The following is a 24,069-nucleotide window of genomic DNA, read 5'->3' on the forward strand; positions in this document are numbered from 1 at the left end:
TCTTTTTTGAGGAGTGCATACCAGTCGGCGGCATTCTTTAACTCCCCAGCCATTTTGGCTATCTTTTCTTCGCTTCGGCGATGAGCAGCCTGTTCGGCTCTCAATTCTTCGGCCTCCTTTAGGGCAGCCGCATTGCTAGCCCGAGCTTGTTCATTGGCTTGAGCAAGTTCTGCCCTCAGGGCCTCCACGACAGCAGCACCATCTGCAGTGCAAACACATCGCATTATTATTATGCCCCTCTTACATTTCCTATACATCATAATAAGGGAAGCAGAGCACATACCCTGTGACTCCTGCAGCCGTTTATTCACCAGTGTGATATCGGCATCAATGGATCCGATCTGCCTCCTCAGTTCAGCAACTTCAACAGACTGGTCGGCTGCTGAATCCTTGTATATCTGCGCACATGTACGGCGCAGACATTAGTATACGATCCCCCGTTTGCCGCCTCTGGCGGGCAACCAGAGTCTCAGGGGCTACTATCTATAGGGAGCACACCTAGTGCGTGCTTCATAAGCAAAAAATTGTGCATTTCTCACTACATACCTCAAAGCCTTTGAGAAGGCTTGTAAATGCCTCATTCAAACCGCGGGTAGCGGATGAAATCTTCGTGAGCACCGTGCTCATTAAAGAGCGGTGCTCCTCCGAGAGCGCGGCTCGCTCCAAATGGCCCGTCAGTATGTCCGGCCGAACACTGAACTGTGTCGGACCCTTCTCATCGCCCCCCGTGGGAGCCAAATGCTCCGGGCTCAGGGCGGCTGACGTATTAGCCTCCAGCTTCGGCAGATACAGACTCCTCCGTGACGACACCTCCGTGTCGCCCGCCTCATGAGGTGGAGAGTTGGGTGGAGTCTCACTCTCCATCATCTTCGGGCGAAGGTCCCCCGAAGACGAACTCTGTTGAGAAGAGCTGCTTGCCGGACTACAAAAAACGAAGTCCTGGTTATGGATCTCGGAGTAACATCACACCTTCGATTAATGAATAACTTACGGCTTGTTGGAGGGCTAGCCCGTTGGTGGGCATGACGTGGTGAGGGTGCCCGTCGCGGCGAGCCCCCTGGTGATGCTTTCTTCCCTTGCTTGGGCGTCTCCGCCTCCAAATCTTCGGAGGTAGCCCTCTACTTCCCGCGTGGGGAGGAGGCTTTGGCCTCCCCTTTCCGGCTATCCTCCATAGGAGGGGTAGTGATTTCCCCGGTCTGGATGTGTAGCGCGTGAAGTTTGGCTTCACTGCCCTTTCCTTCGCCTTTCCCTGAAGGGATTTTGCTGAGCGCCCCGCCCAGCATCTTTGCAATAGTGGGACCAGGCGAGCCTTCAGGAAGTGGCACCGGACACCTGATTCTCTCCGCCTTGTTGATCCATTCCTGGCCACGGAAGGATTTTCAGAATAATGGTTATGATAAATATAAATGAAGTGTCCGGCTTTAAGGTTACTTACTTGGGCATCTAGGCGATTGCAGCTTAGGCCCGCATCCTCGGTGGTGTTCGGACACTTTACATGTGATCCTAAGAATAACTTGCACATCCCTTCGAGCTTCAGGCCGAAGAAGTGCTTAATAGTCCGCGGACCCTCCGGATTAAACTGTCACGCCCAATATGCGACCCTATCCAAAAGGAACTCGAAGGTCCCACCAAGGATAGACCCGCATATTGAAACGCTTTTGCAAGGTGGATATCATTACATCAACATTACATAATAGATGGGGATACATACAAGAGGCATACAATGCCACATGAATACAACATCACAATACATAAGAGCATCATCCGACTACGGATGAAACACAAACAGAAACTCAAACGACATCCACCCTGCTAGCCCAGGCTGCCGACCTGGAACCTATCCCTGATCGAAGAAGAAGCAGAAGAAGAACTCAACGCAAGCAAGCATCGCTCTCGCGTCATGATCATCGTACAACCTGTACCTGCAACTGGTGTTGTAGTAATCTGTGAGCCACGAGGACTCAGCAATCCCATTACCATGGGTATCAAGACTAGCAAAGCTTAAAGGGAAAGGAAGGGGTAAAGTGGTGAGGCTGCAACAGCGACTAAGCATATATGGTGGCTAACATACGCAAATGAGAGCGAGAAGAGAGCAAATGGAACGGTCGTGAAGCTAGCAATGATCAAGAAGTGATCCTGAACTCCTACTTGCGTCAAACATAACCCAGAAACCGTGTTCACTTCCCGGACTCCGCCGAGAAGAGACCATCACGGCTACACACGCGGTTGATGCGTTTTAATTCGGATCTGGTGTCAAGTTATCTACAACCGGACATTAACAAATTCCCATCTGCCTATAACCGCAGGCATGGCTTTCGAAAGATTATACCCTGCAGGGGTGTCCCAACTTAGCCCATGACAAGCTCTCGTGATCAACAAAGGAATAGACCTTCTCCCAGGAAGACCCGATCAGACTCGGAATCCCGGTTTACAAGACATTTCGACAATGGTAAAACAAGACCAGCAAAGCCGCCCGATGCGCCGACAATCTCGATAGGAGCTGCACATATCTCGTTCTTAGGGCAACACCGGATGAGACATCCTACGAGTAAAACCAAACCTCGAGTTTCCCCGAGGGGGCCCCGCAGTCTACTCGGTTCGGACCAACACTTAGACAAGCACTGGCCCGGGGGGGCTAAAATAAAGATGACCCTTGGGTTGGCCGACCCAAGGGAAAGGGTAGGTGGTGGTGAGGCAAATGGTAAAACCAAGGTTGGGCCTTGCTGGAGGAGTTTTATTCAGAGCGAACTGTCAAGGGGGTCCCATAAATCACCCGACCGCGTAAGGAACGCAAAATCCGGGAACATAACACCGGTATGACGGAAACTAGGGCGGCAAGAGTGGAACAAAACACTAGGCAAAAGGCCGAGTCTTCCACCCTTTACCAAGTATATAGATGCATTAATAATATAAGAGATATTGTGATATCCCAACCAAAATCCTGTCCACCATGGAAAATCTTCAACTTCACCTGCAACTAGCAACGCTATAAGAGGGCTGAGCAAAGCGGTAACATAGCCAAACAATGGTTTTCATAGGAAAGGTGTCAAAGGTTAGAGGTTCATGGCAATTTGGGATGGCTTGATAAACAGGTGATAGGTAGCGCAGCATAGTGATAGAACGAAACCACTAGCATAGCAATGATAGTAGTGAGATCCAGGGTAGCGGTCATCTTGCCTGAAATCCCGCTAGGAAGAAGACGAGTCCATGAAGAAGACGAACGGATGAAGCCGAACCAACCGTAGGCGAACGAATCCTCACGATCGCAATGAAACAGAAACTATCGAAAAGAAGCACACAACATGGTAAACACACCACACAGGAACAAGACATGATGCACACACGAGCATGATGCATGACAAAGCTACATGAAGCTACTCATGGCAAGAGATGATGCAAACAAGAACAACACATCAAGGCAAGTTTAAATGAGGCCGGGAACAACATATAACAATTCCGGTAAGTCCTCATATGCAAATTTTGAAATTGGTCCAGATCTGAATAAACATTATGTTCAAGTAGTTAAACATCAAGTTAAGATGCACAAAGATGATCTACACGAGATTCTAGTCAAGTTACATATAAAGTTCATTTAGTTCGGAGCTACGGCCTAGAAGATATGAGCAAGACAAGTAAAACATGGCATTGATGCAAAATGCACCCAAACATCAAGCAAACACCTCAAAACAAGGATGCAACATGATAATATGAAACTACATGCAATTCTAAGCAAGTTTCATATAGAGAACACTCAAAACGGAGCAACGGTTCAACACATGCACACTATACAAGTTATAAGGACAAGCTGTCCAAAACAACAACTAGGCATATTGCAAGCATCAAAACAACATGCTACAGCATCTCAACAAGAAAAACAAAAGACATGGACATGATGTACAAGTAAATCATAACAAAACATGAACACTGAGATATCTCCAAAAATCACTAGAACATGCTCAAACACACATGATAAGATTGCAAGTAATAACAATTCAGACTTTGCAGAAAATAACATCACGATGCAATGTTTAGAGCTATCAAACAACATGTTACAGGAACTTATAATAGCAAAACAAGACAATGATTCTACTCAAAGCATAGATCACAAGTCCCTTACTGACCATAAGCCAAAAAGGAACAGAAAATATGATGGCACCCACGTAAACATAGCAAGTTATATTACAGATTCAAACATGGCAGAAACAGAATTATGAAGGCATGTAGATGAGCTTGTGCAACTCACTACAGAGCAATACATGGCATGGCAAGTCACCCAATAGTAAGAAGACATATTTGTGAAGCTAAGCATGGCAATAGCAAGGTCATAGGGTGCATGGATCACTAGCAAAACACATGGGAACAAGTGAACTTAATGTTAACAGGCTGACAGCAACATTATGAAGCAACTTTAGAGCAAGATATGAACAAGTTACAGCAAGCTATAATTGCAACCAGGGGCATTAATGGATAGAGCATGACATGTAGTTCAAGACATATTTATAGAACATCTCCAGATTATGCATAGAATGATTAGTGGCAACATGTTTATATAGCATCACGAAATAACAGATTCAGCCTAGCAAAACAGCAACATTATGAACCCTACTTAACAAGCTTGAATCACTCACCACAAGTCATTGCATGACAAGATAAGCATAGCATCATAAAGAAGACATGTTTGTGAAACAAACCAAGTCAAGATCAAGTCCATAGCATGCAAGGATCAACTATAGCAAGCTTGGCCAAATTGAATAACACGTAAACAATCTGCCAGGAAACATTTTGAAGTAAAAGTAGAGCACTCAAATGACTTGCTATACTACTTCATAATTGCAACCAAGGGCATGAATGGATAGACAATAACCACATGTTCAAAACACCCTTACTGAAGTATCTCAAAATATGCATGGATCTCTATGCAGCATCATGTTTACATGGCATGAGAATAACAGCAGAACAGGGACTAAAATCAGCAACATCACGATGCCTAGTTTGCATGCTTGTGCTAGTCACCACATTGATCACAAAAATACATGGTAAGCACCTTTTTAAAGAAGACATAGCATAGTTCAAAACACATGTAGACATCAACCGCATAGGATGCACACATAAATCATGGCAAAAATGACAAAAGAGCTCGTTCTGATGACAGACAGCAGATAACATCATGAAGCACTCTTACAACAATGATTCAGGCACCTAGATGACCTCAAATGAATATTATGCAATAGAATGAAATGATGTACTCGTCGAGGCTAACAATTTGACATATTATACGCACGAAACGGACCTACGGATGCGGAGATACGAGATGACGAACATGGCATGAAAATTACTGAATCTGGGGACTTAGACGAAAAATTACCTCCGGGAAAAGTCAACCCGGGACGGAGGCGTTCCGGGACGGAGGGATCCGGGATGGGGACGGCGTTTGGTTGCGGGGATGGGTGGATCTCATCCACCCTCACGGATCTGGCCGGAGAAGAACTCCGGCGAGCTGCGGGGCGACTCCGGCGAACTTCGGGCGGCGCGGATCCGGAGGCCGGCGACGCGGGCTACGCGGAGCCGGTGAGGAGGAGGCCGGCCGCGGCAGAGGAGGTCGGCGCGATGCCGGGCGAAGGCAGAGAGGCGCCGGGAGGCGCCGGGAGGCAGCGCTCCGGCGCAACTCCGGCGGAGGTCGGCTCCGGCGCGAAGAGGAGGCGGGGCGAGCGAGATGCGGAGGCCCGAGGCGACGGCGACGGGCGCGGAGGCGCTGGGCGGCGGACGGCGAGGTCGGCGCCGGCGGGCAACGGGCGTGGGCGGCGGAGGAGCGCGGGCTCCGGACGGGCGGCTGCGGGCGGCGACGCAGAGATCCGGCGGCGGCGCGGGGATCCGGCGGCGGCGCGATGCGCGGGCCGGGCGGCGGCGGCGCGAGGGCCCGCGCGGGCCCCGGATGGGCTCCGCGGGCCGCGGCGGCGGGGAGGGCGCGGGAGGCCAGGTGGCGCGGCGCGATTGGTCGGGGCGGCGGCTGGACATGTCCGGGCGGCGGGCGGACATGTCCGGCGCGCGAGGAGGGAGAGGGCTAGGGTTTCGGGCGATTTGATCCGCGAATTTGGATGGGGAGGACGTTTTTATACGTAGAGGGAGCTAGGAGAGTCCAAATGAGGAGCGGTTTTCGGCCACGCGATCGTGATCGAACGATCGAGAGCATGGAGGGGAGTTAGATGGGTTTTGGGCCAGTTTGGAGGGGTTGTTGGGCTGCAAGGAGAGAGGGGCTTTACGGTTACCCGGTTAACCGTTGGAGTATCAAACGACCTCCAAATGGCACGAAACTTGACAGGCGGTCTACCGGTGCTATACCAAGGCCGCTTGGCAAACCTCGGGCCATTCCGAGAAAGTTTAATACCCGCACACGAAGAGAGGCTAGAAGGGGACGCCGGATGACGTAGAAGCGCCGGATTGCAAAACGGACAACGGGGAAAAAGCTCGGATGCATGAGACGAACACGTATGCAAAATGAAATGCACATGATGACATGATAAAATGCAACACGCAAGCAAATGACATGGCAACGGCGGCGAATAACTGGCGGACAACTGGCGCATCGGATCCGGGGCGTTACATAAACTCCCACATCCGGAGAGGCCGGCGTTTGCACGGCAACATCCGCCGGACTAGCATTACCTAAATTATGCTGACAAGATTTATGTCCCTTTCAATAAGCTCCCGGATGTGATTCTGCAGTTCTGGTACATCGCCAGCAGGCCCATAATTCCGTCCCACATCGGTCCAAGACGCCAACTATGACGGAGGGCCTGAGCGGAACTCGGGGGTAGCTACCCACTTTGTGCCTCTGGGAGTAGTGGCATAGAACCATCTCCGTTGCCATATGTCGGATACTTCCGGAAAAGAACCCTCTGGCCATGGAGCATCAGCGTTTCTGCTTATTATAGCGCCTCCGCACTTCGCATGTCGCCCTCGATCATATTCGTCTTCACATTGAAGGTCTTCAGCCATAAGCCGAAGTGTGGGTTGACGTGGAGAAAAGCCTCGCACACAATAATGAAAGACGAGATGTGGAGGATGGCGTCTGGAGCCAGATCGTGAAAATCCAACCCATAGTAGAACATGAACCCCCTCACAAAGGGGTCGAGGGTGAGGCCCAGGGCTCGGAGGAAGTGAGGGATAAACACGACGCTCTCGTTGGGCTCCGGCGTGGGGATAACTTGCCCCGGAGTAGGAAGCCTGTGCTGGATATCGGCGGTCAGGTATCCGACCTCCCTAAGCTTTGCAATGTCCTCCTCTTGAATCGAGGAGGCCGCCCACCGGCCTGTTGCGTCGGATCCGGACATACTGGGGGACCTGGGGCGTTGGAGCTTAGGTTTTGGGTGCTGGAGCTCGAGGTGCGAGAAGGGGCAGGAGAGGTGGAGAAGAGGCGTAGGCCTTGACCCCTTTATAAAAGGGATGAATACCAAGAGTCCTCAGCGTGACCGCTTGAGACTTATCTAAAATACACGGAATCATACCAACGGTCGCCGTGGGGTCACATATGACCATATTGATAAAAGAGCTCGTATTAAGGGGGACACGATCTCTGCTTTCGCATGACGTGCCAATAAAACCGCCTCGCAACGCAAGTCGAGGTGGAGCAGGAGACGCTGATTCGTATTGGACCAGGCCACGATGCAAGGGCACGATGTGCAAAAATTGCCAGCAGAACGGATTTATGCTAGGGTATGTGAAGATCATCTTGCAGATCCGGACACGGTCTACGTGTTCGATAACAATCTTGGAGTATTCAGAGGAGGAACCCGCCTTGCAATGCCGAAGACAAGACTGCGCGCCGGACTCATCGTCATTGAAGCCTGGTTCAAGGGCTACTGAGGGAGTCCTGGATAAGGGGGTATCCGGACAGCCGGACTATACATCGTCCGGACTATAGAAGCGTCAAGATACAAGACTCAAGACTTCGGCTCGTGTCCGGATGGGATTCTTCTTTGCGTGGAAGAGAAGCTTGGCGATCCAGATATTATGTTTCCTTCCTTATAACCGACTCCATGTAAACCCTAGCTCTCCGGTGTCTATATAAACCGGAGAGGATGGTCCTTAGAAGACCGATCACAATTACAATCATACCATCATAGGCTAGCTCTTAGGGTTTAGCCTTTACGATCTTGTGGTAGATCTACTCTTGTACTACCCATATCTTCAATATTAATCAAGCAGGAAGTAGGGTTTTACCTCCATCGAGAGGGCCCGAACCTGGGTAAACATTGTGTCCCTTGCTTCCTGTTACCATCAACCTAAGACGCACAGATCGGGACCCCCTACCCGAGATCCGCCGGTTTTGACACCGACACAAAGTTTCCTAACAAAAGGGTCGGATATAAGGAGGCCTAGAAGAAGTCCATGCTTCAAAATTTTAGGAGAGACATCCTTCTCTGTCTATCATTCTCTTCAATCTCAATTTCCCTCTGCAGCTACTTAGCTGCAATTGCGTCAAGCTTGAGTTTCATCTCTGCTTCCTCCCTCTTCCCCCTCTCTTCCTCTGCAAATCAAAGGTGATATTATTGCCAACACATATTGATCAGCTAGAATGTGTTCTTCTTGCTTCCATATGACACAAACAACATGGAATAGCAAGAACACAACAATTGGTAACATTTTATTTTTAGCTATCCAATGTACGTGTATGAGACATCAATATTGCAATGTGGCCCATCATCAAAGAGAGATGGGTTGTTTGAGCATGACCTAACTTCCTTCATACTATCAAGGCATGGCCAATGCTCCATGTTGCACAACTGCTCCAGCCCGCCGCATCAGCCAAAGTGGTCCATATGAGCTTAATCAGATGCTTTTAGAAGGGGATCCGGCTTGCCTGCTCCCTCCCCATGCTCCCATTCGTGCTCCCACTTCATCCTACGGCTGTCTTTTTTCCTTTTTCTTTCTAATCTAATCATCTCCCCCCTGATTTTAATGGGATGGGCCCGGGCCTTATTTTGTTCCAATCAAATCAAGCTACGTACGCGGGAGTACGGATGGGCACACGCGTGGGGCTCAAGCAAGTCTCGTCCTTTAGAAGGAACCCGCCTCCTGCAGAGGAACCTGACTCTTCCATGGCAAAAGATGAAAAAAAAAGAGGGAAAGAGAGGAGAGAGAAAAAAAAGGGAGAGTAAATCGGTAGAAGATGATGAAAATGCATCAACGTGAGTGCAGGACGAGCATGACTGATGAAAAGAAATTACAAAGAGAGAAGAGGGGACCTAGTTGCTTCATCTACGTGAAGCATGAGGCATCGCCAACACGATGCTTCCATAATTCATGCCTTCGGTGTATCTGTGTATGACATAAAGAGTCACCGAGCACGCCACGTAATCAAACCATATCTGCTTCTCTTCCTCAAGAGAAGGAAAAGAAAGCAAAATTCCAATGGCGAGGCCCTGAATCTTGACATAGGCATGGTCCGGCTGCCTCCGTGTGCAGACACGCATTTTTCCACGGAAGTTTCCAACCCGAACCGTGGATCGGAATCCTACGGCCGCGATCTCGCCACGTCAAACCAGACGACCCCTTCGAAGCGACGCGACAGATTCCAGAGCACCGCCACCGTGGTCGCCGCCGGCTCCGCTCGCGCAACAGCACGCGATGCTGCGCCGCGTCGCGCCGCCGCTCCGCCGGGCCCTCGCCTCCTCCGCCGTCCAGCACCGCGGAGGCGCGCGCCTTCCCGACCCGGGCCTCTCGTCTCCCCACGCCCTACCCCCGCAATGGCGCCGCTGGGCTTCCGCCGCCGCCGCGTCCTCGCTCCCGCCGCCTCCGCCGTCTCCTCCCCGGGGCCCGCCGCGGCACGCGGGCGGGGGATCCGCCGCGTCCTCGCTGAACCCCGCCGAGGTGGCCAAGTTCGCCGCCATCGCCGAGACCTGGTGAGATCCCTCCCTGGCCCTCTGAGATGGTGAACCCCCGTGCTTATGCTCTGAATGTTCGGTTAAAATTTTGGAGCAATTTTGGAGCTGCAGAAATTGCTGGGCCTGTTTGTTGGTTCCGAATAGCGATATAGGTCTACCACAGGTCACAATGATGAACATTGTGCACAGGGAACCAGTCACTGTTGGCATTGCGAACACCAGAATTAGGTGCCAGTTCTGGTGCAGCCATGAGTTGCTTAGAAGTTAGAATAAGCTGCAACAGCTGGTGTAGCTTGTTGACGCCTTCCAGTGAATTGGTATACATTTTTGTTCTGTAGGTATCAGCAACATGCATCTAGATATGTTTTATATATATCAACGTGCCTCAACATGTTCAGGGAATTGCACGAAAAGTACTACGGTGTATGAGCTACTGTGCGTTGAGAATGCCTACATAGTTTTGCCATGTTTAACAATGGTTATTAAAATTTTAATCAAATCTGGTGTTTGGGGTCTTTCTATTATATCATCTCTGTTCTATGAAGAAGCATTTGTCTACCACTCTGCCAGTGCGGCACTTGGTGTAGTCTGTATGTTAAGATGCTCAAAGCGAAGGGCGTGGCAAGTTTTTCCTTTGCAAATGATTGGTTACTGATGATGATACTGCTTCTGAAATAAACAGGTGGGATGCTCAAGGTCCATTCAAACCATTGCATTTGATGAATCCGACAAGACTATCTTTTATTCGCTCCACACTCTGTAGACATTTCAGGTACATTTAACATGTCCTGCATTTTGTTTTCTATAGAGAATTTCTGTTTTGGCTTTTAGTTTTGCTTTTTCCCCGAGGAGAAGACAAATACTGGACTGCTTATTGTACCTTTCCTTATTCCATAGCGTGATTATTTTCCGGTTCCTCAGTTCTCATCATCAATATTGTTGCCTTTTGCTGTATTTTGCCTAAGTTCATCCTAAGGGATCCACATTTGTTCTGCTTTGTCTAAAGTTAATTCTTCCAGGAGGGATCCATATTCCGCTAAGCCACTCGAAGGTCTTAAAGTTATTGATGTTGGATGTGGAGGTGGCATTCTCTCAGAGGTATAAAGGCTTTGGCAGCCAATTTTTTTAATAATTAAAACCTTCTGGTGGTTAACATACTTGATGGTAAATACTTTTCGAGGGTTTTTCATCTGTGTGAAAGGGAGAATTAATTCATCTAGTTCACTGATATAAAAATGAATAATGGATATGCAATATTTTCCTTCTTACTTGTCATATTCTTTTTATGCAGGTATCACATTATACAACTTACTCACATTGAAATTTTAGATTTAAATTCACATTCATAACTATAGCTATCTTCAGCATTTTGACGTACTAGTCTCTATGGCCTATAATGAATGTCTTATACTATCCATGATGTGTTCCCCTTGCCTACAGCCTGAGTTAAGCATAGAAAAAATTGATGTGTACTTATTGCATTTCTAATCTTGATATTTACTCCCCCCTTTCCAAAATACTAAGTTCTAGGTTTGTCCTAACTTCATAGAAATTTTTGCTAATACCTACTACATCAGATATTGGCATATTTTTCTACAAACTTGGTCGAACTTAAAGAAGTTGACTTAGGACAAACCCCAGAACTTCAAGTATTTTTGAACGGAGGGAGTACTAACTAGTTGGTTTGAAATCGTAAGTCTTTGTCTCAGATCAATATCTTTGTAGTGCTACAATGCAATTTGGACTTTAACATGTGTTTTCTTCTGTGATTGAACTGTCAGATAAAATATTTGTTGACCTTTTGGATCATCTTTGTTGGATGACAGCCTCTTGCTCGGATGGGAGCTACAGTTACTGGTATTGATGCTGTTGACAAGAATATAAAGATTGCGCACATTCATGCCGTATGTATTACTCATCTTCCTGTCAATTGTTTAGTAGAAATAGCTGTGCTTATTTTCTTGTCACTTATTTTATGTATAATTTATACGAGAAATGTATACTGCTAAGTTTTATTTATTGGCTTCCTGCTGATAACAGTGAAACATATAATGCTAATAAGTACAGTCTTATTCATACTTTGCCTGATGATATAACACATGATCACTATGCATGCAGTATTAAGCCTTTTAGAACTGATGACTTCCATGTTTTTTTCCTTGCCTTTGCCCTTTAGTCCTTTACTCATGTAAACATCAAATGCCCCTAAAACTGCGATTTTACACTGCCAGAATTGCCAGAACCATGATGGATTTATTATATTTTTAGCCAACGATTTTTGCTTCATACCTTTGCAGGCATCTGATCCAACAACTGCTTCCATTGAGTATTGCTGCACAACCGCTGGTAATGACTTTCAAGGCATATTCCAGTGACAGTTAGATATGTAGTTCAAACATTTGCTGTCTTGGTTGAACATATATTTTCTCAGTAATTAACCAGATTGTAAAGGAAGACCGGCAGCTTCCAAATTTAGACAAGATAGATTAAATTGAGATATATAAGTAATCTATATCTGCTGTTTCTTATGGCTGAAAATAGCAAAACTTACATGTATTATTGTTCATATGCAGAGGATTTGGTAAAAGAGAACAAGCAATTTGATGCTGTAATTTCTCTTGAGGTATGAACATTTTTCATCCTGTCTTACACCCCTGCTGTCTTCCAAAGGTGTTTGACCGAGAATTGCTCGCCTCCATAGCTCATTTAGCATAGCATACACTATCAGAGAGGTGTTTTGGTAATTCATTGATGCGGGATCCCTTTTAAGACCTTTGTTTGATATTGAAGACTGCTTTTATCATGTATTACAGGCATATAGGGTATAGCTTCTGCTAGAACCGTGTGTTAGGGGGGCTGCTGGCTCTAGCCACTCAAAGAATGGATACAATCCAATAAAGGATACAATCCCATTAGTTAGGACAGTTTGACTAATATTTTATTTGTCGGGGGCATCAATACAAAAAAAGAGAAGAGCCATTTGCGCCATCCAATCAATTAAGCTACAAGAGGTTCATGAATCTATTCTGCCTGCATGTGTAGTCTCCCTCTTTTTTTGTCGTCTCTCAACCCCTAGAGTCAAGTCATGTGTTCAATGAAAAGGAGACACCAGTGCAAAATATTGGGAGAACTTTGTGAATATCATAACACATAACACACTGTATAAGCTCTTTGTGAATAGGATGATTAAGTACTGTGTGCCTTGCACGTACAGCTTTCTTAACTGAAACTAGTGTACTGGATCAAAAATATGAATTACCTTAATATCTTTGCAGGTGATTGAGCATGTTGCCAATCCTTTGGAGTTCTGCCAATCTCTATCAGCTTTGACAGTTCCTAATGGTGCCACTGTGATTTCTACAATCAACCGGTCAATGAGAGCATATGCGGCTGCCATTGTTGGTGCTGAGTATATTCTCAGATGGGTTAGTCTCATTGTCCATCTTGCATTTTTTTTTGTTTCAATTCCTATGGAAGATTGATTCACGTAGTTGGCAGTCTATTATGTTGGAGTAATATGCCATTTCACGGTTGCCGGCTTAGCAAAATGTTGACTCCTGAGATTATAAGATGTCCTAATTGCTAATGCTCATGACTCGTGAGCAGTCTCAAGCCAAAAGAAATATGTCGTTCAATTCACCAACCTAACATATGGCTTTGCGTATGCAATGGTAGGAAGGGCTGTGTTATCTTGATTTCTACTCCCTCCGTCCGGAAATACTTGTCGGAGAAATAGATGTATCTAGACATATTTTAGTTCTAGATACATCCATTTTTATTCATTTCTCCAACAAATATTTCCGGATGGAGGGAGTACTATGCAAGGTCGCACAGATGACAGATAAACAAAGGTGTATGGATATATTGATCTGTATAGCTGTGTTTGTTGGGCTAGAATTCACTAACGGTTCAGATCCTCCCAAGGAAATAGAGTGCTATCATGTTCATTTGCAAAATAATCAACAAGCTGTTTCAACATATGCTCATTCCTACTAAGGTTTATGCTCGGATGAATCTGAACCAATGACACTGTACTCTTAAGTCTTAATGGTTTTCTTTGTACTTTTACAGCTTCCTATAGGCACACATGAGTGGTCCAAACTAGTCACCCCCGAGGAGCTAGTCCTAGCACTGCAACGAGCCTCAATCTCCGTAAGCTACTAATCACTCCCACGCGATGATCTTGCTGCCACTTTATATAACTGACAGCTCGACATCTTATCTCCAGGTGGAGGAAATGGCAGGATTCTTCTACAATCCGTTGACTAGAGAGTGGTCCGTGTCTGATGATATCAGTATAAACTACATTGCTTACGGCATCAAGAAAAGCGAAGCACCCTCAGCGACGCCACAGTAGCAAGATTAGCTAGACGTGGTTGGAGAGGATGGATCGGTTGTGAATCACTGGAACAATTTTTGGGACATAAAACTTATGCCACTTAAGATCTTGGCAGGGATCACAATCAAGTAGCGGCGAAGAAAGGTTGTACTCCTGGAGTAGTCTTGTTTTCTTTGAGAAGTTGATGGGAGAGACTAACAAGTAGGGCTAGTTTAGTTTCCACTGTTTGTAATAAATGTATGCTTCATACAAGTTTGGGGTAATCCCCCTGATACATAAACAGAAATATACTGCCCCTGGGCAAGCAGGAAATGTCAAGACTAGCGGACAAGCAGGGCTAATGTTTTTTGGTCATGTTCATGTCTACATTCCTATTTGCATTTCTTATATATGACGTTCCTAGTTCAATTTTGAACTACCAAAACATCATATCTTTAGGAACAGAGGGAGTATGTATTACCTCCTCCATTTTAGTGTTAGATACATCTGTATCTAGACAAATGTAGGACAAGTAATTTGGGACGGAGGGAGTACTTCCAATGCCATTTTTGTGCCATGAGGAACTGCAAACCTTTTATTCTCCACTGCGGATTTCCATTCCATTTCAAACATAAAACATGCAAGATCAGCCTGATTTCCATTCCATTTCAAACATAAAACATGCAAGATCAGCCTGATGAAAGGCAAACATGACTCAGATACATGAACATACCAACCGCAACAACAACCAACATAGCATGAGTTATACTTCTACTCTGGTACTGAAATTAGCCCTAATCTCAACCATGATAACATACTGGTAGAGAACCTTACAGTCTCGTATATGATGGATCCATACACACCGGACATGCAACACTACTATTAGGGTTCAAACACAAGTACACAATATCATCGCTTGTTTATTAAAACACGAGATGAACTGCCTACTAACGGTTCGATCAGCCAGCACGTCCTCAAAACGCTACTACGGACATGGCTGAAGATGGCAGCCAATAACACCAACGCATTACAGTCATAGTAGTAACCATTTCGTTTTGCAACCAGACATGCTCATGCACCATCATCATCTTCGACAGTGTTGACGCGCTCGCACTCATCGATCCATTCGCTGTATCTGCAGGAAAGATAATACGATCTTCAGTTCCTGGTCTCCTTGACGTATTTGAACCAACTCACTAGTCAAGAGTTATTTGTTGGATTTGACTTACATATCAATAGGCTCAGTCAGCGCTGCACCAAAGAAAACAGAGAATTAGTACAATAGCAAAAACATGCAGCTCAGCAAGGGTACAAAAACTCTACTGAACATGTTTCCTTTACATGACATAGTTATACACAAACTTGAAAACATGTGGCACAACAAAGGTTAACCCTCTACAACACTGTTTTCATTTAAGCAATATTAGTATGCAGGTTCAGTTCTAAACTTATGATGATGCAGGTTTGTTTCAGGCAATTCAGTTAACTCAGACTTGGAACATGAAAAAAAAGGGAGCCACATGGCCTATCTTACAAGCATGGTTGTGTGATTTAATGGCAACCAAGTACGCATATAACCGTACATCATTACTACTTCGGCTCTGCTCCATCATGACCTAGTTGATTAGAATGACTAAAGTATATGAGATAGGCATGGCTGTAGGAAAGTTTTAGATATAAGCTATACCATGTTTCTAGAGCTGCAAGCATTAGGTTGAGAAGAAACAAAAACAATGAGATGTCTGGTGCGGGGTTTCCTAGCTGAGAATCAATCAGTATGGGCATCTACTTTAGGAGTACAATTTGCAGTTATGTATAATTTGGACATACCATTTACGGTGGTGCTGAAGCTTTCCTGGCAGATTCGACAGTTAGCCTCACCAATCAGATTCTTCATATCACTGAAGAAAGGAAAAGGGGGAAACCCCAGTCACAATGTTGAATGGACAGCCATCCAGTATCAAGCAATTAGCAGGAAAACATGTGAAGACAGTACTAACATTCGGCATTCAACACTGCTCCCATGATTGCAGAACGGGCAGGAAAAGACCGTGTCGAGCTTGTCCATCCGCTTCTTAGGGGGTGGCTTAGCAGCTGACTTTCTCTTCCCCATGGTTCAACGCCTTTTTCTTCCTTCAAAATCTACCAACTGCAGCAGTAATGATCTATCAAATGATGATAAGGCATATAACACATTAATGGAATTGCTAGTCACGAAGAACATGCCACAAGAAAGCATTAGTACACAAGGAAATCCAATGTGATCTGCGTGCTGCAGAAATGCAGAGTACTAACTACCATAAAAGCACTTAAGGGATTTTAGCCAATACGAAGCTATCTGTCACAACATTTCTTCTAAAAGCAACCAAAACTTGTAATCACACAAGATACCAAACTAATCATCTACAAAACAGAATCATCTACCAATCAACTTATTTTCTTCCTTCAGAATCTACCAAGGGTAGTGGTTATAATTTAGCAAATGATGGTAGGACAGTTATCACATGAAGAACATGCCACAAAGAAAGCATTAGTTAATATCTTCCAAAAAATACAAGTACAATAGTTATACGCAAGGGGATCCAATGCAATCTGCCGAATGCAGAGTCCTGATCATCATAAAAGCTCCGAAGGGATTTTATCCAGTACCAAGCTATCTGGCACACAATTTTCTTCTGGCAACCAAAACTTGTAACCACACACACAAGATAGCAAACCATTCATCTACGAATCGGAATCCAGGAACGCAATACCAATGCCTGATCCTGCCGCCATGAACAACGCATCCACTGCCAAATTATCAACAAATCGACCAAGACGCGCTTAAACAAGAGATTATTTGGCACAAGCAGGGTCCCCAATCCAACGCAATCTATCTCTCCCCGTTGAGAATTTGACGAGAACGAGAAATTTGGGAGTAACCCTAGCCAGCCATCCGTACCGCACGGGCCAACCCCAACCGACGACAAATCACGAAGACACCGCCCCGGAACCCGACCGCGACGGATCGGGCGCCCCTCCGAGAACGAACACGAATCGCACCCCCGACACGAGCCAGGGAGAACCGCGAGAGAGAAAATCCATGGCGGGGGCGTCGGAACCTCGGGGCAACCGGCGAGGCGCGCGAGTGGGGGCCGAGAATGCACGCGGATTCGAAGAGTATTGGGTGGGATTCGTGGTGCTCACCTCGGGGCGTGCGTCGCGTCGGACGAGGAGGCTTCGGGAAACGCCGGGAGAAGAATGGAGAGGAGCCCCCGTTTTATGACGCGACACGCGGCGTCGGCCAGAATCGCCCTAAACCCTAAGGAAAAGACAACTTGAAAAGAAAAACCCTAAGAGAAAAAAAAAATTATATAAATTTTAACATTTTCAAATGCTTCATTAACATTTGTCAAATACAACATTAACATTTTTGTTATGCATGGTCAACATTTCTTCTATACATATTTGACATTTCTCAAATGCTTGATGAACATTTCTTCTATACATATTTGACATTTCTCAAATGCTTAATTAAACTTTTTTAATACAATACAAGATTAAAAAATTCAATACATAGTCAACATTTTCTCTATACATATTTAACCTTTTTCAAATGTTTGATTAAATATTTTAAAATATATGTTAATAAATTGAATACATGGTCAACATTTTTTGTATATACATTTAATATTTTTCCTATACTTGTTCAAAAAATTCAAATGCTTGATTTTTTTTCAATATACTCCCTCCGTCCCATAATACTCTCTCCTCCTCCACCAAATCCCTCCCCAGCATATGTTTCTCCTTCAACTCCTTAAAAAATTGAATAGTAAAAAGAATCTCCTCCAATTTTTTGCGGTTAAAACCTGCTATTTTAGGTGCATTGTTTTTGCTTGGTGACCCTAATTTATATTTTCCCTAACTTTTTTGAGGATTGTCTGGGTTATAATTGGTTGAGAGAGAATAGATACTGTGTGCGCAAAGAAAAAAAATGACCAACAATGTTTAAAGGTCGAGATTCATGGGTTGAACGTCCATAAGGTATGGCGGAACACTTGGAGCATCATTCTCGGCTACATGATACATGCCTGGGTTTCTATAGGTCATCACTCCCAACAACCTAGGAAGGTGGTTATGTGCTTCTTCCCATCCAGCGTACACCATTCTAAGGGCGACTTGCTTGTCTTCTATGCCTTTTCATACTTCACTTATATCCAAAGAGAGTTGGCACCAAACCAATCATCAACTTCACCTAATGGTCGAGTTTAGGACTACATGTGTCGTCAATTTATATCCGATGAAGTCAGAGGCCAGCTGATAATGCGTCTTGAGTGCATTAGTTGTTGGCGGTTTGCACTGGTGAATGGCATGACAACTTGATATCTTCCACCATCCATTTGTCATGATTCTTGCATGGACTTTCCATGAGTATCCTCGCCTCTAACATTTAACGGTGTATGTCTATGGTTCTTAACATCATTCCCACGCAACCACATCTTGTATTCTAGCGTGTCCTCAAACCGCAAGCCTTTCTTTAGATAGGATTTTCCGGTCTCCTCGGATTTTTTTCTTTTCGAAAAGGAGGGACTCCCCGGCCTCTGCATCAGAATGATGCATACGACCATCTTTATAGAAAGCAAATAGGTTCAACAATGTCTTACAGTTTGAAATTAAAGTAACAGCAAGCTCACAAAGAGCCACAACGCCAAAAACAAAAAAGCCAAGAAAGCCACAACCGGCTAGTAAAACAAAGATAGGAAAACTAATTGCCTATCATATTACATGACCGCCATCCAAACCGGTTGAAGATATCCCGTGCTACCATCTCCCACCGGATAGATCCAATAACCAAACGCTCCCTGGCCTCTGTCGGAGTGAGTAACGACCACATACGGATCAGCACAGTGGCTCGGAATATAACCTGCAAAAAATGAATATTTGTTGTTCTGTTAAAAGCCAAATCATTTATGCAATTCCAAATTGCCCACAACAAAGCACATACTCCTACGCGAATGTGTCTAGCTGTTTCGGACTCTATCCCAACAAGCCACGTTCCAAATAACGTACTGACAGAATTCGGTGGAGTAATGTTAAAGGCAATGTGCACCGTCTGCCACAAAACTTTGGCCAGCGGGCAATCAAAGAACAGGTGTTTGATGGTTTCATCCCGATCACAAAAACTACACCTAGTAGATCTTGTCCAGTTGCGTCTTACCAAGTTATCCTTTGTTAAATTTACTTGTTGGGCACGGCTTCGGCTCAATTGCCTTACGCGTGCCAACACCATCTGTCGGCGTTCTGGGAATGGGGGTACCCAGACTTGCCTGCCTGCGGTGTGGCTCCAGGAGTGGCCCAGTACGGCCCATCTTCATTAACACATGCTCAAGACCCTCGCGAGGGGCCAAGCCTCGTGGGACGGACGACAGGAGGCTTCCTCGGGCACGGCCTCGTCAGGCTGGCTCGCGAGGAGGCGGAGAGATCAAGGCGGGGCACCTCGCGAGGTGCCCATGACGCAAGCCATGACGACCAAGGCCAGGCGGGCGCCGGCCTGCGCAGGCGCCGGCCTGCGCAGAGTCCTTGTTTCCCCTTTGGTGCAAAGGGTGCAAGCGCGGGCAAGAGTATCAAGCAAAGGCAACCATTTCGGTGCAACAAGACCAAGACCAGTAGGACGGCAGGATGGAGGTCATCATGGAGCCCAAGCCGGCGTCATCGTCAGGGTCTTTTGCAGGCGAGGACCGACTTTAGTCAGGATAAGTGTACTAGATGTTCCCTTTCAAAATGGCCAATTGTTGGCGCCCTTCCCGCTCAATATTTGGGAAGAGGCCCAGGGCCTCCGCCTATAAATAGGACTAGCCACCCGCATGGTAGGGGGACCCCGAATCCGCACCTGAAGTCGGAGGAGACTAGAGGAATTTGATACACACACAGAGAGAGAGGCGACTGAACTCCCATAGCAGTTCATCGCACCAGCCAAGAACAGACCCTCGCGAGGCTGTTCTTCCCTTGTACTATTCATCATCGGCCCCAGAGGCAATCCATCACACCACACACTGGAGTAGGGTATTACACCACAATGGTGGCCTGAACCAGTATAAATCTCGTGTCCTCTGTGTTGTTCTTCATGTAGTTTAGATCCTTGCGAGGCGACGAGACATGGGTAGGCAGGGGGCTGATCTCCGCGTGCACCCCAGAGTTCGAACCTTGAGGGTCTGCCGGAACCCGAAATCCGACATTTGGCGCGCCAGGTAGGGATGCGCCGGAATCCGCCTTCCGTCGCCTCGTGTTTCGCCGCCCGTCGCATCCATGTCAGATGCTCGTCGAGCCCGCGCCGAGCGCCGGGCCGCTCTCGCCACTCGCGTCGCCCAGACGGTGTAAGAACATGCGGTGCCCCCATGTTTGGTTTTGGCAATTGATGACAATATCTATGGACTAATGGTTGCCTTGAGTTATATTTGAAGGGTTTGTCCATAGGCTTTTCTTGGAGTCCATTTGTTGGTTTCAAGGAGAGTTTGTGATGACCAAGTTGCTATTAAGGAATTATCCAAAGATTGATCTTATGAGTGTTGAGCTTATTGCAAGCATGTCTTGAAGAAGAAGATTGTGTGATCATTCATGTTTACCTTCAAGACATCATCCAAATGAAGAGAGTTGGAAAGATTCAAGGTTGATCAAGACTAAGTCAAAAAATGAATCAAGTTGATCAACACACAAAGCATAGAAGATGTACCGAGAGGGATCAAGCGATCCCATGGTATGGTAAGCATGATCAATTACGCTTTGTATACTAACCCATGGTCTTCGTGAGAGTTCTTTGTGGGGTTAGGTTGCGGTGTGCAAGCTCAAGTTGAATCATCATGAAGAGATCATATGCTTGAAGCTTGCCGTCCATTGTGGCGACAATGGACTTGTGAAGATGTGTAGAAGAGTGGCTCACCCATAGTGGAGTATGGGGGAGCAATCAACTAGTCTTCTTCGAGCCAATGCAATCAAGAAAGGTGGTCCAACTTGAGGGAGTCAAGATCGTCATCATCTAGCTCAAGTGGACCATGTGCAAGGCAAAGGTTTGCCCTTGATTGGTTCCAACTTGAGGGAGTCAAGATCGTCATCATCTAGCTCAAGTGGACCATGTGCAAGGCAAAGGTTTGCCCTTGATAGGTTTTCTATTTTACTGGTCTCATGGTAGTTGTGGGAGACCGGGTTATAGGATCATTTGCCGTACTATCAAGGGGGGCTCTCGATGAGTTGCTTGATCGTATCGTTCGTAGAGAGCTCAAACCATTGCATCCTTGCATCATCTTTATTGGTTCTTGTTTGGTTCTTCTCCTTGTGAGATTTGGAGCTTTTGATCATGTTCATGACAAGCTCGAGTTCATCGAAAATGGAGTTCACATGCATCTTCTATGATGTTTTCGATGTTGGAGGGTATGCCGGTTCTTCTCGGTTGGAGGTTTCACTCCTTTGTTTGCTAAGCATACCTCCCCTGCCTCTTCTTACTATAACCAACAAGCTTGCTCTATCCAACAAGCTTGAGTTTGCTCAATTCGGAGCTTATTTGCAGAAGTTATGGCAATTCTGGTTTCCTTGGAGTATTCTTTGTTTTAGCGGTAGTGGCTTAAGGCTGGCGCCAGCGGTAGTACCGCGGTCCACGGCGGTAGTACCGCCGAAGCTCCCCAGCGGTAGTACCGCTCTCAGAGCGGTAGTACCGCTCTCCGAACGGTAGTACCACTTGGGGTTTTCGGCCGTAGTACCGCTGTGCGTCTGGGCTACTTCCGCCTCGATTCTCGAACGAAGTTTTTCGTGTCGGGTTTTGCGGCACTAAGGGCGGCAGTAGGAGCGGTAGTACCGTCCTAAGCGGTAGTACCGCTCTTCCCTAGCGGTAGTACCGCCCTGGGGTCAGGGCCCTGGCAGCGCGGCAGTACCGCTGGGTTGAGCGGTAGTACCGCCCGGAGCGGTAGTACCGCCCTTCCCTAGCGGTAGTACCGCTCTGTGCAGGGATGTTCAGTGGGGTAACGGTTGGATTTTCCCCCTCCTATAAAAGGGGGCCTTCTTCCCCATTGAACCTTATCCTTTTAGCTCGTGTTCTTCCCCCATTGTTGACCTTCTCCGAGCTTGCTATCTCTCAATCCCTCCATGGATTCTTGCTAGTTTTTGGGGGAAAAGAGAGAGGAGATCTAGATCCACATTTCCACCAATCACTTTCTCCTCTATGTGAGGGGAACCCCTTGGATCTAGTTCTTGGAGTTCTTGGTGTTCTCCTTCTTGTTCTTCCTCTCATTTTCCTTCCTAGCATTAGTTGCTTTGGTGGGATTTGAGAGAGAAGGACTTGGGCACTCTGTGTGCCCTTGCCATTGCATTTGTGCATCGGTTTGAGTTCTCCACGGTGATACGTGGAAGTTACAAGTTGAGAAGCTTATTACTCTTGGGTGCTTGGTGCCCTTGATCTTGTTCCTCTTGGGTGCTTGGGCGCCCTAGTCGGTTGGTGGTGTTCGGAGCTCAATCATTGTGGTGTAAAGCTCCGGGCAAGCGTCGGGATCTCCAATTAGGTTGTGGAGATCGCCCCGAGCAATTTGACAGGTTCCGGTGACCGCCCCAAGGGTTGCCAAAGTGTACGGGTTCGGTGACCGCCCTCAAGGGTCCCTTAGTGGAATCACGGCATCTTGCATTGTGCGAGGACGTGAGGAGATTACGGTGGCCCTAGTGGCTTCTTGGGGAGCATTGTGCCTCCACACCGCTCCAAACGGAGATTAGCATCCGTAAGGGTGTGAACTTCGGGATACATCGTCGTCTCCGCATGCCTCGGTTATCTCTTACCCGAGCCCCTTTACTTATGCACTTTACTTTGTGATAGCCATATTGTTCTTTGTCATATATCTTGCTATCACATAGTTGCTTATCTTGCTTAGCATAAGTTGTTGGTGCACATAGGTGAGCCTAGTTGTTGTAGGTTTTGTGCTTGACAAATTAACCGTTAGGTTTATTCCGCATTTGTTCAAGCCTAAACCGTAATTATTTTAGAGCGCCTATTCACCCCCCCCCCCTATTCACCCCCCCTCTAGGCGACATCCTCGATCTTTCAGACGGCCCCTGTCGGTGTCAAAACCGGCGGATCTCGGGTAGGGGGTCCCGAACTGTGCGTCTAGGCGGATGGTAACAGGAGACAAGGGACATGATGTTTTACCCAGGTTCGGGCCCTCTTGATGGAGGTAAAACCCTACGTCCTGCTTGATTGATATTGATATTGTGGATGTTTACAAGAGTGGATCTACCACGAGATCAAGGAGGCTAAACCCTAGAAGCTAGCCTATGGTATGATTGTAATGGTTGTTGTTGTGTCCTACGGACTAGAGCCATCCAGTTTATATAGACACCGGAGAGGGCTAGGGTTACATAGAGTCGGTTACAATGGTAAGAGATCTACGTATCCGTATCGCCAAGATTGCCTTCCACGCCAAGGAAAGTCCCATCCGGACACGGGACGAAGTCTTCAATCTTGTATCTTCATAGTCTTGGAGTCCGGTCGATGATGATAGTCCGGCCGATGATAGTTCGGCCGATGATGGTAGTCCGGCTATCCGGACACCCCCTAATCCGGGACTCCCTCAGTAGCCCTCGAATCAGGCTTCAATGACGATAAGTCCAGCATGTGTGTAGTCTTCAGCGTTGCAAGGCGGGTTCTCCTTCAAGTTCTACGTACCTGTCATACAGTGTCCGGCTTCCTCATCAATGTTGCGCGTCTTGGCTTCCACGCCCAATAACGGCCTTCCTCCATGCGTCGCGCGAATGTGAAAAGCCAGGGTGTCTTTTATGTGTTTACCCCCTAGTTGTGCGAATAAACTGCCTATAAGGGAGGCAAGAATCCAGATCCAAATCACCATCTTCCTCCCG

General features: G+C 46.7%; 2 protein-coding genes across 3 annotated transcripts; one reads left to right on the forward strand and one right to left on the reverse strand.

Annotated features, from left to right (window-relative positions):
* The first annotated feature begins 9,463 nt into the window (after positions 1–9,463).
* Positions 9,464–14,577, forward strand: LOC123160250 (ubiquinone biosynthesis O-methyltransferase, mitochondrial). Its single transcript, XM_044578059.1, has 9 exons — positions 9,464–9,902; positions 10,567–10,656; positions 10,904–10,982; positions 11,711–11,788; positions 12,182–12,230; positions 12,458–12,507; positions 13,160–13,309; positions 13,956–14,036; positions 14,113–14,577. Exons 1-9 carry the CDS (start codon positions 9,628–9,630, stop codon positions 14,239–14,241), a joined length of 981 nt encoding a protein of 326 aa, XP_044433994.1. The 5' UTR covers positions 9,464–9,627; the 3' UTR covers positions 14,242–14,577.
* A 257-nt stretch (positions 14,578–14,834) lies between these two features.
* On the reverse strand, positions 14,835–17,478 carry LOC123159035 (transcription elongation factor 1 homolog). 2 transcript variants are annotated; one of them, XM_044576838.1, is made up of 5 exons: positions 17,389–17,478; positions 16,203–16,351; positions 16,033–16,103; positions 15,432–15,453; positions 14,835–15,337 (listed from the first exon to the last, which is right to left on the reverse strand). In XM_044576838.1, the coding sequence occupies exons 2-5, from the start codon at positions 16,313–16,315 to the stop codon at positions 15,274–15,276; spliced, it is 270 nt and encodes an 89-aa protein (XP_044432773.1). In that variant the 5' UTR covers positions 16,316–16,351; positions 17,389–17,478; the 3' UTR covers positions 14,835–15,273. The 2 variants fall into 2 exon arrangements, with proteins under 2 accessions (XP_044432773.1, XP_044432774.1); XM_044576839.1 differs by having other exon boundaries at positions 16,203–16,344; positions 17,389–17,446.
* Positions 17,479–24,069: the final 6,591 nt, after the last annotated feature.

Source organism: Triticum aestivum, chromosome 7B (assembly GCF_018294505.1).
Source record: "Triticum aestivum cultivar Chinese Spring chromosome 7B, IWGSC CS RefSeq v2.1, whole genome shotgun sequence".
NCBI classification, from domain to species: Eukaryota; Viridiplantae; Streptophyta; class Magnoliopsida; order Poales; family Poaceae; genus Triticum; species Triticum aestivum.

Bases quoted from the DNA above. Each gene is read 5' to 3' on its own strand.
- LOC123160250 (XM_044578059.1), top strand. From the start codon at position 9,628: ATGCTGCGCCGCGTCGCGCCGCCGCTCCGCCGGGCCCTCGCCTCCTCC. The intron at 12,231-12,457 runs GTAATGACTTTC...GTTCATATGCAG, and splicing joins GTATTGCTGCACAACCGCTG to AGGATTTGGTAAAAGAGAAC. The intron at 13,310-13,955 runs GTTAGTCTCATT...GTACTTTTACAG, and splicing joins CTGAGTATATTCTCAGATGG to CTTCCTATAGGCACACATGA.
- LOC123159035 (XM_044576838.1), bottom strand. From the start codon at position 16,315: ATGGGGAAGAGAAAGTCAGCTGCTAAGCCACCCCCTAAGAAGCGGATG. The intron at 16,104-16,202 runs GTTAGTACTGTC...TCCTTTCTTCAG, and splicing joins AGCAGTGTTGAATGCCGAAT to TGATATGAAGAATCTGATTG. The intron at 15,454-16,032 runs GTATGTCCAAAT...TCTTTGGTGCAG, and splicing joins CTTCAGCACCACCGTAAATG to CGCTGACTGAGCCTATTGAT.